The sequence below is a fragment of the Microtus oregoni genome, unplaced genomic scaffold (genome assembly GCF_018167655.1).
Source record: "Microtus oregoni isolate MIOR12 unplaced genomic scaffold, Mior012 000013F_ref0000133, whole genome shotgun sequence".
Taxonomy (NCBI): domain Eukaryota; kingdom Metazoa; phylum Chordata; class Mammalia; order Rodentia; family Cricetidae; genus Microtus; species Microtus oregoni.
The window spans coordinates 11,919,286-11,934,335 of NW_024543072.1; the positions used below are offsets into that span (position 1 = coordinate 11,919,286).

General features: G+C 40.0%; 1 protein-coding gene across 5 annotated transcripts in view; it reads right to left on the bottom strand.

The window, feature by feature from the left end:
- Bmpr1a (bone morphogenetic protein receptor type 1A) overlaps positions 1-15,050 on the bottom strand; it is a 113,589-nt gene that overhangs the window by 38,279 nt on the left and 60,260 nt on the right. For all 5 annotated transcript variants that reach the window (XM_041662474.1, XM_041662475.1, XM_041662472.1 and 2 more), the window contains one exon: positions 3,843-4,057. In XM_041662474.1, coding sequence (XP_041518408.1) covers positions 3,843-3,909 — 67 coding nt within the window. In that variant the 5' untranslated portion in view covers positions 3,910-4,057. The remainder of the gene's footprint in view (positions 1-3,842; positions 4,058-15,050) is intronic.

The window sequence follows — 15,050 nt, forward strand, 5'->3', positions numbered from 1 at the left end:
TAATCCCAGCACTTGGAACACAGAAGCAGAGGCAGGTAGATCTCTGTGAGTTCGAGGCCAGCCTGGTCTACGAGAGCTAGTTCTTCAAGACAGGCTCCAAAGCTACAGAGAAACCCTGTCTCAAGAAACAAAACGAGAGAGAGAGAGAAAGAGAGAGAGAAGGCAATAGACTCAAGGTTTTAAAATCCTGATATAGTAACAATAACAAAACAAAACAAAAGGATCAATTTAACCATAGAGGACAAAAGTGTGTGGTGGAATCCAAACTTGGGTGATACACACCTGTAATTACAATCCTTGGGAGACTGAGACAGGAGTTTGAGGACAGCCTATGCTATAGTATAACAAACCCCTTGCCTCTTACACAACATCAATGACAACAAATATAGCAAAGAAGATGTTGCCCATAGCGATGTGGGGGCAAACACTTATAATCACAGCATTCATATAGCAGAAATTATCTGCAAAATTTTTTTCAAACGACACATAAAAAAGTTTTGATCTTTAGCACACATTAATTCTTTGTGTGGTTGGTTTTGTTTTTTGTTTTGTTTTTTAGATAGTCAGTCTTACGTGCAGCGCTGGTTGTTCTAGATCACACTATATAGACCAGGTTGGCACTGAACATAAGAGATCTGCCTGCCTCTGCCTACGAGTCCAGGGATTAAAGGTGTGTGCTACCACTCCTGACTAGAAGTGTAAATCATGCGAGAATATTCCACTCAATATAAGCTTACTATGGAACAACTTGAGCTCAAGGAACTAAACATCAACAAAGTAAATATTCCAACTAAAAAATGTGATATACAGATTTAAACAGAATTCTCAATAGTGGAATCTCAAATGGCCAAAAAACACTTAAAGAAACATTCAACATCCCTAGCCATCAAAGAAATACAAATCAAAATGACTTCAAGATTCCATCTTATACCTTTCAGAATGGTGAAGATCAAAGACAAGTGATAGTTCATGCTGAAAAAGATGCGGAGCAAGGGAATGCTTCTCCACTGCTGATGCGAGTGCAAACTAATACAACCACATTGGAAATCAATATGGTAGTTTCTCAGAAAATTGGGAATCCATCTACTTCAAGACCCAGCTATACCACTTCTGGGCATAGTATACCCAAAGGGCGCTCTACCCTACCACAAGGATACTTGTTCAACTATGTTCATAGCAGCTTTAATCTTAATAGCCAGAACCTGGAAACAACCTAGATGTTCCTCAACTGAAGAATGGATAAACAAAATACGGTACATTTACACAATGGAATATTACTCAGCTGTTAATAACAATGACATCATTAAATTTGCTGGCAAATGATGAAACTAGAAAAAAATCGTTCTGAGTGAGGTAACCCAGACCCAAAAGACAAACATGGCATGTGACCACTTACAAATGGATATTAACTATTAAGTAAAGGATTATCGCACTACAATCCATACACCCAGAGGGACTAAGTAACAAGGCGGGTTGGGGGGGGGGGGCGTTGTACATGGGAAGAGGAAATAGATTTTTCTGGGTAGACTGGAGTTGGTGGGGATGGGAACAGGAGAGAATGGGTAGCAGGGGCTAAGGGAGAGTACTGGGAGAGATGACTAGAACTGGGATCATTTCATGCATGAGGTAAAAACATAGTGCAGTGTAAACTCCTAGGCATCTACGAGGATGACCCTAGTAATGGAGGATATGGAGCCTGACCCAGCCATCTTCTGTAACCAGGCAAGGCTTCCAATGGAGAGAGTGGGACACCAAATCAGTCACAAATGCTTTGACCTACTATTTGCCCCTCCTGCAAAATGTGCTGGGGTAAGGGTGTCACATCTTGGGTGGGAGTAACCAACCAATGACTGATCCAACTTGAGATTCATGTCATAACAGATAGCCCAGACCTGCCACTGCCTGGAGAGTCAGGCCACGTAAACTGAGTAATTCAGAGACCTAGGATAGAACTGAATACAACTGACAAAAAAAAAAAAGTCAATTAAATGATTCCTAATGATACTCTGCTATACTTGTAGACCAGAACCTAGCATAATCGTCATTAGAGAGGCTTCATCCAGCAACTTATGGGAACAGATGCAGAGACCCACAGCCAAAATTAGGCAAGCTCAGGGAATCCTGCAAAAGACAGGGAGGGAAGGATTGTATAAGCCAGAGGGGTAAAGGATACCACAAGAAAACAGCCCACAGAATCAACTAAGCAGGGCTCATAGGGGCTCAAAGAGACCGAACTGGCAATCAGAGGGCTTGTATGTGTCTGACCTAGGTTCTCTGCATATGTTACGGCTGTGTAGTTTGATATTCTTGTAGGACTCCCAACAGACGGAGTGGGGGCTGTTTCAGACTCTTCCCTGCTTTTGGAAATGCTTTTCTGTTACTGAGTTGCCTCATTCAGTCTTAATGAAGGGATGTGCCTAGTCTTGTTGTAAGTTGTTATACTATGTTGGATTGATAGCCAAGGCGGCCTGCTCTTTTATGAAGGGAAAGGAGGAGGAGTAGATCTTGGGGAACAGGGAGGTGGCAAGGAGAATGAACTAGGAGGAAAGGAGAGAGAGGAAACAGTAGTCAGGGTGTAATATATGAGAAAATTAAAAAAGAGAGAGGTGTGTACCATACTAACTATCTATATATGACCCGAACAGCATAAAGCATTTTGTTTAGCAAAATGGAAATTATTAATCTATCTTCACAATCATGACAACTCTGGTTCATAGTGATCAGCAAAACCTAACAGAAAGGCATTATATTACGTATTCTCGTATTTCACAGATAAAGTGGCTTGAGATGAGGGGGCTCTGGGTTCTGAGCAAAGCAACAATAAGGCAAATACAAAGAAGGTAGAGATTTCATTTCATGCTCATGCAGTAACACAAAAATTTTAAAAAGCTTAATACTATAATCCAAATTTCCTCATGTGGGTAAAAAATAATCCTTATCATTCAGTACTATATAGAAAATTACAACTTATAAAAATGAAGATGGCAGGACAGGGACTGGGAAGATGGAAAGCAAATCTAGCCAATTAGAAAGCTCTAGGTTTAGTTGGACACCCTTTCTCAGATGACAATAGGTGGGGAAGACACCCAGTGCCAACACTGATCAACACAAGTAGGTACACACAATGTGCACAAACACTAACACACATATATACAAAAATTTAATTCTAAAACAGAAAAAAGATAGAGGTGAGATCTACCTCAAAACCTTCTATAAAGCAATGTTAACTTTTCAGTTAAATTACTGTCCTAAATAAACTACTTGTGGGGGGGGGGTTGTATGCAAATACAGTTCACATAATAGTAGTAGACATCACTATTAACCTCTATTTAATCTATGAACACACGGTACATAACAGAGGCCACAAATAAACTGCTTAGACTCTACGGAGAAATTTTAGAACTCAGCATAGACAAACAAGTGCATTTATTTTCCAAAGTCTTCTCATGAAAATAAAACAAATTTTGAATTATTATTTGTGCTTATTCTTTGTTGTGTTTTCAGAGAGACAGGAATTTTAAAGCTCAGTCTCAAGAACTACTGTTTTGTGCTTTAGGCACTAAACTGCAGACTATTTATACTTAATCTCATCTGATCCTCACTAGACAAACCTCATGCCTGTGTTACATATAAGAACAAAGGTTCAGAGAGGCTAAGGTTGTTAAAAAGGTGTCTATACAAAGTTCACACTTTCTTTTGGCGTGTTTTTTCTTTGCTTCTTCACTTAAGAGTTGTGTTGGTATGGATGACCTGTTTAAAAAGGAACAGGAACTAAAAGCAGATCAAGGCATTTAAGTGCTTTATATATACAGAAATGACTTATTAAATAAACATCAATTTACCTTGAACATGAGAAATGATGGAAAGACAGGCTCCCAATAATCTGATGTAAGTATAAAGCTGAGTCATTGTTCAATGTCCACGTATCCTGTACACTGCCACTTTGATTTACTGGTCCTACTATTTCACTAATTTAAATGCCTTTACTGAATGAGATTTCCTTACAGAAGAACAAATCGCTAGACGATGACTTTCACAAGCTGTTTTCTTCAGATTCCTGGAAAATAAACGAACAAACAAGGCAATGAATATAATGAAATTTTGCAGTTTTCGAGGGTGGCGAGGAAAACCAGCCTAACCAAGCTTTTAAATGCAGAAATATATTTTTAAAACTTTTGGTGTATACTGGGGGATCAACTCTAGTGCCTTACAATGAGCTACAGTCTCAGATCTGTTGAAAGACATTTTTAAAGATTAAAGCTCTACTTTTAAGGCACTGTAATTACAATGCTTAAATAATTTAGTACAAAGTTGTAATCTCTCCTAATCTCAAATCAGCCACAATGAACATACTAAATCTCAACCAACTAGTACAGTGTTGGATACACGTTAAGGTCCCTCTACTTGGGAAGCTGACAGGTCTAGGAGTTCTAAGACAAGCTGAATAACAGAAAGACAACTCCAACTCTAAAGAAAAGAAAAAGAGGGGGAAAAAAGAAGAAAAAATCCTCATTAATAGCTTTCTCTGGTTGCTCAAATGTAATAAAATTATTCAATTACTAAATTGACTGTTTCAGCTGGGTATGGTATGGTGGTATATGCCTCTAACTCTAGCACTTGAGGGGAGGGACAGCACAGAGACAGAAAGGTTATCAGTTCTAGGCAGTCTGGGCTATTCACTCGACCATCACTACCATCCACAAAGAAAGTTCCTTAGTACACTAAGAAGAAAACAGAAGACTGTGGCGGCAGCACATGCTTTTCTTGTTTGTTTTTTTTGAGACAGGGTTTCTCTGTATAGATTTGGAGCCTGTCCTGAAACTCCCTCTGTAGACCAGGCTGGCCTTGAACTCACTGAGAGACACCTGCCTCTGCCTCCTGAATGCTGGGTTTAGAGGTGTGTACCACCCCCGCTCCCGGCTTGATTTTGTTTTTGTTTTTCTTTTTTCAAGACAGGGCTCCTTTGTGTACCTTTGGATCCTGTCCTGGCACTCGTTCTGTAGACCAGGTTGGCCTCAAACTCACAGAGGTTTGCCTGCCTCTGCCTCCCAAGTGCTGGGATTAAAGGTGTGTGCCACCACTACCAGGCTGCTTGTTTTTTGAGACAGGGTCTTGCTATGTAACTTAGACTGGTCTACAACTCTGGAACTCAGTGGTTTTCTTGTCTCAGCCCTTCAAACACTAGGGTCATAGCCATATACCACCATGCCTTACTGGCTTAAAAAATCTCCACATACAACTGCTTACCGCTTGTTCTTTCCTTGGACAGGATCTTATCTACCTGAGGCTGACAATTAATTAACAAGTTCCCATAACTGCTTCACAAGAAAAGTATAACTGAAGTGGGATGAAGAGATTAAAGATCACACACAGTGATAGAGTTATAATTCAGACTCCATTATTAATTGCTACTCTATACACTATATTAATTATACTATATAAAATGAAATATACATATATGTTGTAAAGTATTTAGGATTACAGTGGCACAGAGCAGGTACTCAATAAAGTTTCTTCTTCTCAAACATGTCTATGATATGGTCTGGTATATATACGAGGAAAGTACTGACTGTGAGAAATTCTTATAGTTTAAGAACTTGTGGTAACTATAAAATCAATACATTATTTGTACTAAGAACACTGCTAAACTATGAACATAATTTTATTAGGTATTAGTAGAAACAGAAGATAACTACAGGAATGTAAAAGACATAAAAATTACTCCATTTACATACAAATGGGATCAAGGGTCACATAATATAAGAGGAACCAGCAGAAAGGGAGAGAAAACTAATTCATTAGATCCCCTCAAATTCTCAAGTCTTATGTAAACAGTGTTCTTGCCATTTGATATTATTCCCCAATTATTCATTAAGAGCTTCTTTTATGCATCAGCCTACATATCAAACACCAAGAATATAGTCATAACGGAAAAAAAAAACACCTCTTATGGAGTTCACAGACACTAAATGAGACAGCTAAAATACTCTGACAAGGGTCAATCACAGCACGGGGGCAAAGTTGTTTATGGGAGGCTTGCATCTTGGGGAAGAAAATAAAAGATGGAAATACTTTTGACATAGAGTAAGGCAATAAAAAATGAAATGTAAGCATATTTTCACTAAGTACAAGATAGGAAAAATGTGAAATCCTGGAGGGTCCAGATCTATTCTAGATGGAAAGGCCCTTGTAAGCAATACTGAGGATTAACACTTAAGCTTCTATGTGAAAATCAAGCTAAAAGTCTATGCAAAAATTTCTGAGAATCAGACAAATAGGGAGCAATGCTTCTGAACTGTGAAGAATATGACAGTGTAATACAACAAAAAAAGTTAAAAGACAAAAAGGACAAGGATTCTATGAAAGATTTACATTTTCTTTTCTCTTTTTCCTTTTTCGGTTTTAGAGACAGGGTTTCTCTGTAGCTTTGGAGCCTGTCCTGGAACTAGCTCTTGTAGACCAGGCTGGCCTCAAACTCACAGAGACTCACCTGCCTCTGCCTCCCGAGTGCTGGGATTAAAGGCGTGCATCACCACTGCCTGGCCAAGATTTAGGTTTTCAATGTAAGAGATGAGTATCAGTTATCTGGTTTTTACATAATGAACTAGAAAAGGCAAGAGCAGAAGCAAAGCAGGGGTGAGAAGACATGAAAATCTAGGAGAATGATATTTTGTGCAATTTAGGATAGCGGTTAAAATCAGGGTGACAGTAGTTCAGTGAGTAGATACAATTAAAAAACAAGACTATATAGTACTCGATAATGGCTGGATGCAGGGGTCAAGGAGCATGAGTCAAAGATGACCCCCACACTGCTGATCTCAGCAATTACTAAAATGTGAATAAGCAGATTTTTAGTCAAAGTGAAGAAAAAAGGGCTCAAGGGTTCAGATTTAGACATCTGAGATTACTCAAAAGGAATGTGTCCTGGGCATCTGGCTCTCAAGCTTAAAGGAAACATCTGGGGCTAAAGATACAATCTTCCATTATGTCAACAGCACAGAGATATTAAAAGCTAAGACTCTTTGGATGAAAGAGTCCCAGAGCACTGTCTAGTTAGAAATTGCACTAATGGCCAGGCACAGTGGTGCATACCTATAATTTCAACACGGAAGGCCAGGACAGAGTCAGAGATCAGCATTGGCTACACTATTAAAACCCTTATCTAAGCTCCCTCCCCATAAGTCAAAGATCACTGTTAAGATTGGACATATGTCCACAAATGCTTTGATACATTCTCTCGAGAGTGAAGTCTAATTCCCCTCCTTAGAGTATGGACTAGACTCAGTGACTCATTTCTAATAAGTAAGGTGTAAACATGAGTGACTTGCTAGGTCAGCTTCTGCCTTCATGTCCTCTAACTGAAGCCAGCAGCCCTGTCCTAAGCATATTCGAGCAGTCCGACAAGGCTTATGTGGCAAGAAACAGGTGTGCCAATAACCACTTGAGTAAGCCTTTAGAACTGTGTTATTTGGACATTTTGCTCACAATTTTATTAAACCATAATTGAGAAACACTCTGATTGTAGTGGGTTCTTTTCATTTGCTTGATCAATTATTGAGACAGGTCTTGAACTGAATCCAGGGTAGCCTAAAAATCTGTGATGATTCTCCTGCCTCAGTCTCTCACATGCTGTGAATTACTGTCAGGTGCCACCATATCCTGAAGCTGATGCCTTTGGTAGATTCTTTTTTTGTTTGTTTGTTTGTTTTTGGTTTGGGTTTTGAGACAGGGTTTCTCTGTGGTTTTGGAGCCTGTCCTGGAACTAGCTCTTGTAGACCAGGCTGGTCTAGAACTCACAGAGATCTGCCTGCCTCTGCCTCCCAAGTGCTGGGATTAACTTTGGTAGATTCTTGATAATGTATGTGATAATAAATGTCAGCTGTTACAATCTGGAGATCAACAGATAAACTAAGACCATTCTGAGAAATATACTGAAATATAAAAACCTAATCACCATGAAAAAAGTCTGAAAAAGTAGTCAGGTAAGAGAAAAGACAGAACGCCCAGAAACTTATAACATTGTGGACAATATGCTTCTTCAAAGAAAAAGCCAAAGAAAGCATACTCTGTTTTAAAATTATTTTCATAAGACTCACTTTGGAGGGGTAGAAAGCAGACACATTTTGGGGGGGGAGATGGGAGTTGAGACAGGGTTTCTCCATGTAACAGCCCTAACTGTCCTGGAACTAGCTCTGTAGACCTTTGGGGATGTTAGTTCATCTATTAAGGGCTTGTGTTCCTTCATTACTAACCTAGAGGAGTTGTACCTTGTACCCCAGTATTATATATTCAGTAAATAGGTGTTACTGATATAATCATTAGTAGCAATAAAAATGTGAATTTTCCCTTGTCTTACAGTAATTGTTTCTACAACCATAATACAACAGCAAAACTGTCAACCGATTTTATTTGGGGGGGGGGCGTTTTTCAAGACAGAGCTTCTCTGTGTAATAGCCCTGGCTATCCTGGAACTCACTGTAAGACCAGGATGGTCTCAAACTCAAAGATCCACTCTGCCTCCCAAGTACTGGGATTACTTGTGCGCTCTGCCATGTCCAGTATAACCTGACTTTATAACCATACTGAGATATCATTTCATTCTAACAGTTAAAAATAAAGTATATGTGTTTTAAATTGCTAAGAAGTTCACCAGAATCTTAATTTTTTAAATTATTGTGTGGTATTTGAGTGGAGAATTTAGAAGACAACCTTTGGGAAATTAATAATGTCCTTCCACTGAATCTGGGGATGAACTTGGGTTTGTCAGGTTGGAGAAGCAAGGGTTTTTATCAGCTGAATCATCTCACTTGTCTTCATTAGAATCTTTACCATAAATTAAAAATATCTGTTTTGGAAATGTCACTAACAGAGGCTAAGGAGATGATCCAGAGTTTTGATTCCCTGTAGGCACATAAAAATCACTTGCAGAGCTGGGCGGTGGTGGTGCAAATCTTTAATCCCAGCACTCGGAAGGCAGAGGCAGGCCGATCTCTGAGTTCGAGGCCAGTTTGGTCTACAAGAGATAGTTCCAGGACAGGCTCCAAAGCTCCAGAGAAACCCAGTTTCGAAAAACAAAAACAAACAAACAAATCTAAACAAACAAAACCACTTGCAGTTCTATGCATCTAGAAAACCCAGTGCTGGGGAGGTAGAGAGAAGAATATCATGGGGAACATGCTGAATGCCCTAGCTGGGAGCTCCTCCAGGTTCAGTGAAAGAGCAGGTCTCAAATCAGTGAGTGAGAGAGAACAAACACACATGCAGACATTTAAAATGCCGCATTATCAAAATTATAAAATGATGCATGGATTAAAAAGCTATCAAATTGACATTAACAATTGTACCTACATTAATACCGTTTCCTCGGGAAAGTAACATGAGCAAAATTAGGAGTTTTTTTTAAAGAAAGATTTATTATTATTATCATCATTATTATTATTGGTTCTTCAAGACAGGGTTTCTTTGTGGGTAGTCCTGGTTGTCCTGGAACTCACTCTGTAGACCAAGCTGGCACTAAACTCACCGAGATGATCTGCCTCTGCCTCTCTGACTGCTGGAATTAAAGACACATGTGCCACCACCACCTGGCTAAAGAAAGATTTATTTATTATATGTGCTATGATTGTTTTGCCTGGATGTATGTCTGTGCCCTGGGGTTGGGGTTGCAGATTATTGTTAATTGCTGTATGGGCTTTGGAAATTGAACCCAAGTCCTCTGGAGGAAGAACAAGTACTTCCAACTGCAGCAGCAACCCTCCAGCCCCAAGAATTTCTCAAGTTAAAAAAAAAGTAAAATTTCACACACAAGAATGTTGAACTAACAGTTTAATCAGAATTGAAGAACAAATAGAAAAAAAAATAGGGAAAGTCAGAAGTCAGCTGAAAAAACAAGCCTGAAGTCATTCTTTCCTTTTCCTGTCAAGCTTCCCCTATAGCCTTCATTTTTTCTAAATACTAGAAAGGTGTGGGAATTTCCAGCAAGCTGGCCAGCTTCCAGTTCCATAAGTCGGCAAGGAAACCCTTTCCAGGGGTCCCCCCTCAGGCAGCTCCAGGCGCCTGGTCTGACAAGCCTTCTGAGAAGAACTATTCTGGTTGCAGACTTTCTGGCTCCACAGCCATTGTTGGCATGGCAGCTCTGCTCCTTATCCAGAGCCTGGATTAGCATAAGAATATCGCCTTTTCCCTTAACAAGCAATTCATCCATTTTCTTCCCCCAATTTCTAACCTCTTTCCCAGCAAGCTTAACCCCAATATACACATGTGCAACTGCAGCAACGCTGGCCAGGGCTATTCTAGTCAGGATTATTTTTGTAACAGTGAAAACACAATCTCATCCAAATCTGAAGAGAACATTTGCTTCAAGAGCTCTGGGAGTGTATCTGTGACAACAAAAGCCTGCTTTTTAGCATCTAAGAGGAAGAAAATCTTTCAGTTTGAATAAGAATAGGAAATAACAGTCTCTGAAGCGGCTGGTAGCTTCTCTGGGACCAGAAGACAAATGAGATTCTTGGAAACACTGAATGCTCAGTCAGTCTTGTCTGAAGCCTCAACTACTCAGTCAGGAGTCAGTAGATTGTCGGTTGTGGTGGTGCACACCAGTAGGATTTGCTGTGGAGGAGGCAGGCAGATCTCTGAGTTCAGGGCCAGCCTGGTCCAGAGAGTGAGTTCCAGGACAGTCAGGGCTACACAGAGAAACCCAGTCTTGAAAAAACAAGGATGGACGGAAGGAAGGGGGAGGGGGAGAAGAAAGAAAAAGAAGGGATGGGAGAAGGGGGGGGAAAGAACGAGGAGGAAGAGCCCACAAAAGTCCAGTAATTCCAGTGAAGTTTTTGAGGTCACTGTAAATTTTCTTTGACAATCAAAAACAATCCCTCTGTGATGAGGATTAAGAAAGGCACAAAATCAAATAAAAAAAATTAAGAAGAAAGGAGGGAGGAGAAAGGGAGGGAGGGAGGGAGGGAGGGAGGGAGGGAGGGAGACAGACAGACTTGAGTACTCTAAATTAGTTTAACACGAGTGGTTAAAAGAGCTTGCTGTTCCTTCCAGAAGACTCAAGTTCAAGTTCTAACACACAATGTGGTCTACAACTATCTCTACCTCCACCTCCAGGGGACCTAACACTCTCTTATGGTATTCACAGCACATGTGCATATATGGAAAGTGAGTGTGCATGCATGTATGGATGGATATACATGTACACACAGAGACATAACACAAAGTTATGCCATTTACAGGAAAATGAGTGTAGCTGGAGATGATTTAAAGAATAAGCCAGTCTCAAAGACAATTGTTTTTCTCAGAGTTCTTATATTTTATATAGATACACAAAATCATGTATGTATTTATGATATGTGTGGTGCTTTGAATGAAAATGCCCCTCATAAGCCCATAGTGAGTGACACTGTAAGGAGGTGTGGCCTTGTTGGAGGAAGTGTGTCACTGTGGGGAGATTCTGAAGTCTCAGATGTTCAAGTCATGCCCAGTGTGGCATCCACTTGCTGCTGCCTGCCAAACCAGATGTAAAACCCAGCTTCTTTTCCAGCACTGTGTCTGCCTGCATACTGCCATGCTTCCCACAATGATGATAATGGACTAAATTTTCAAAACTGTAAGCCAGTTCAAGTTAATGTTTTCCTTTGTAAGAGTTGCCATGGCCATGGTGTCTCTTCACAGCAATAGAAACCCTAACTAACACAATGCGAAAGCAGAAGCAAAACAATCTAGTATAAGAAACGGAACTAACTGGAGTGAGGGAGCATGGTCAGTGTATAATAAATGAAAATGTTCTTACATTTAAGATGACACAAACAGTATACAAAGTGATTTAGTATTTTATCAGCAGCTATGTAATTTATTTTTCCTGATATTTGCCCTCTCGTATTTACTAGGTCTGTGGTCGTCTACATCTTAGCTAACAGGGCTTGAGTTATTCCACTTAAAGCCTCAGCCATTCATATGTGCTCCACTACATCATCATATCATCAACCATTTCCACCTTCAGATTATACCCTGACCCCCACCCCCACCCAAACACACTTCTCACGACCTCTTTTATTCTCTAATTTCCTCTATTTGGACTATTCAGACAATCACCTAGACAAATACACCACAAGTACCTTTTCACAACACAGGTAGAACAATCCTAATTCTGATCATGATTAACCATACCTCTGTTTAAAGCCCTCCAATGGTAGTCTAAAAATGTTCAGCAGACTCCAGTTCCACTATTCTATCTGCATTGACCTATGGCTCTTCATTAAACAAACTACAACAAAGGACTGACACAAGGACAGGGCTGCCACCTACATCATTTCCCCAGGATATCTGAAAATACGTACGGCCATATGGCCTCTGAGCTAATTCAAAATCCTCGTCTTACTCAGTAACCCTACCCAACCCTATCTAAACTTCAACAGCGGTGTCAATGAAGGCCTTATTATTCTCCTCTCTCCTCCAGCCAGGTTTTTCTCATTAGCACATGGCATACTTTGATATTTCATCTTCCCTATTTTATTTTATTTGAGAAATGATGACACCCTATAGTCCAAGTTGATGTAAAAACTCACTTAAGAATGCCAGGTGTGGTAGCACTCAACTTTAATCCCAGCACTCAGGAGGCAGAAACCAGGAGATCTGTGAGTTTGAGGCCAGCTGGTCTACAGAGCAAGTTCCAGAACAGCCATGGCTACACAGAGAAACTCTTGTCTTGAAAAAATACCAAAACCAAAACAAAACTCACTTAAGAAGGCCAGGCTGGTTTCAAACTCATAGAGATCCTTCTGCCTCATTCTCCCAAGTGCTAAGGTACAGTGATAAACCACTGTACCCAGTTTCATTTACTGTTTTCGTTTAATTTTTCTAGACAGGGTCTTACTATGTATTTTAGACGGTCCTTCAACTTGTGATCCTCCTGCCTCAACTCCTATTTTGCTATGAAACACGTGTGTGTGTAGGCCATCAGGCCTGAGTCTTTGTTCTTTGTGTTGTTGACTGCTGCAGAGGGTAGACATGTTTGCTGTAGTCACACCACACGTGTGACAGACACCTAAAACCTTGTTTGGCACACAGTCGATAACAAGTAAGTATTTACTAAGTTAAGAAATAACTGATTAGGGCAGACAAAACTTAAATGCTATGCCAATCTCTTTATTTTATATACAAACCAGACTTTTCTCCAAAGAAGGCATGAAAAACAATAACTGGGCGGTGGTGGCGCACGCCTTTAATCCCGGCACTAGGGAGGCAGAGGCAGGCGGATCTCCATGAGTTTGAGGCCAACCTGGTTTTCAAAGTTAAGTTCCAGGATAGTCTCAAAAAGTGACTGAGAAACCCTGTCTCAAAAAACAAAAACAAAGACAAAACAAACAACAACAACAAAAAGATAAAAAAATCTGCTCACTTCCAGCTCTGATCTAGTGGGAATTAATTTCTACTGTTTTCACGGCTATCTACTCAGTTTTCAGATAAAAATAAAAGATCTTAAGTAATCTTAAGTACATGTAAATATAACTTTCCCAAACTAACAATACTGCTTATAGCAAGTATTGCCTGGATTTTATATTAACAGTGCCACAGTCATCTACCAAGTTAATAACTGTGAATACATAAACACATAAATACCACACACACACACACTCCTTTGGTACAAACCATGTTACTGACTGACCAGCCTGCATCCACTTTAGGCTTAAAAATCATCTTATAGTAAAAACAAATTAGGTTCATCGGTTAATGTTAAACCTGTTTCTCAAGGATTAGGCTATGCTCTACCTGTAACCTTACCTACAAATGGTTCTGTATTGCATGCTTTAGGGAACAGCAACCATGCCTTTATTTCAAAAGGCTGTTATAACTATTTTGCAGTTTTATGTCTTTGTTTCAGGAGGTCATTATTACTAACTTGTTATGCATATGTTCTGTTTCTTTAGCCCCACCCATTTTGCCCACCAAATCCCCTATTTGGAAACCCCCACCCCTGAGCTTGTCTTTCTCATATCCCATGCTGACCTCTTGAATCCTTCCTTAAAGGAGGCAGCCTGTGTTTACAAATAAAAAAGTTGCTTTAATTAATTTGATCATGATGATTTAAGCCCATGGTCTTTCTTCTCAAATCTTTGGAGTTAACATAATATAATGGGAGGAATGCCGAGGAACTATCTAAACTTAACAATCTTCCAGTAAAAAGATACAGCAACAGGTTCAAAGATGGTGTGTATATAAAAACTGTATGTTCACTTTTAACTGGCTACATAATTGAGGCTGGCCTTGAACTCCTAAACCTCCCAACTGCTGGCATGACAAGTATGTACTGCTGTACCCTGCTAAACTCCTAAAAAAAAAAAAACAATGAAAGAGCCAGGTGTTGATGGTCACACTTAGAGGCCGGCAAATCACTGGAACAGATAGTGAGTAGCACTGTGAGTAACCGAAAGCTCTAAATTAGGCCGAGGGATGATCAATGTGTACACTTATAACTTCAAAATCCTAGAAATAACAGAAGTTATAGTTTTGTGTGTTTTTTTTTTTTTTTTTTTTTTTGAGACAGGGTTTCTCTGTGGTTTTGGAGCCTGTCCTGGAACTAGCTGTGTAGACCAGGCTGGTCTCGAACTCACAGAGATCCGCCTGCCTCTGCCTCCCGAGTGCTGGGATTAAAGGCGTGCGCCACCACTGCCTGGCCACAAGTTATAGTTTGAACATGAGATGTGCACCACTGGTTCATGTATCACAGGCACATGTGGGTACTGCTGTTGGGAGGCTCTGGAAGCAGAAGGGTGGGGTGAAAATTATATTTAACCCCCAGACCCTGCCTCACTCTGCTTTCTATCCACCATGAAGAGCCTCCCACTACCACTACCACAAGGTTTTGCCTCACCATGACCAAGGACTATGTATGTGTATATACATATACACACACATACATACACATTGAATGAAAAGACAGGAATGGTTATCAAAAGAAGTCAGCATGCTAAATTTTATTAAACATAACAAAAAAGTAGAGTTCATCTATAAAACCAAATGCTAATTCTTTGAAGACATATGAAACACAC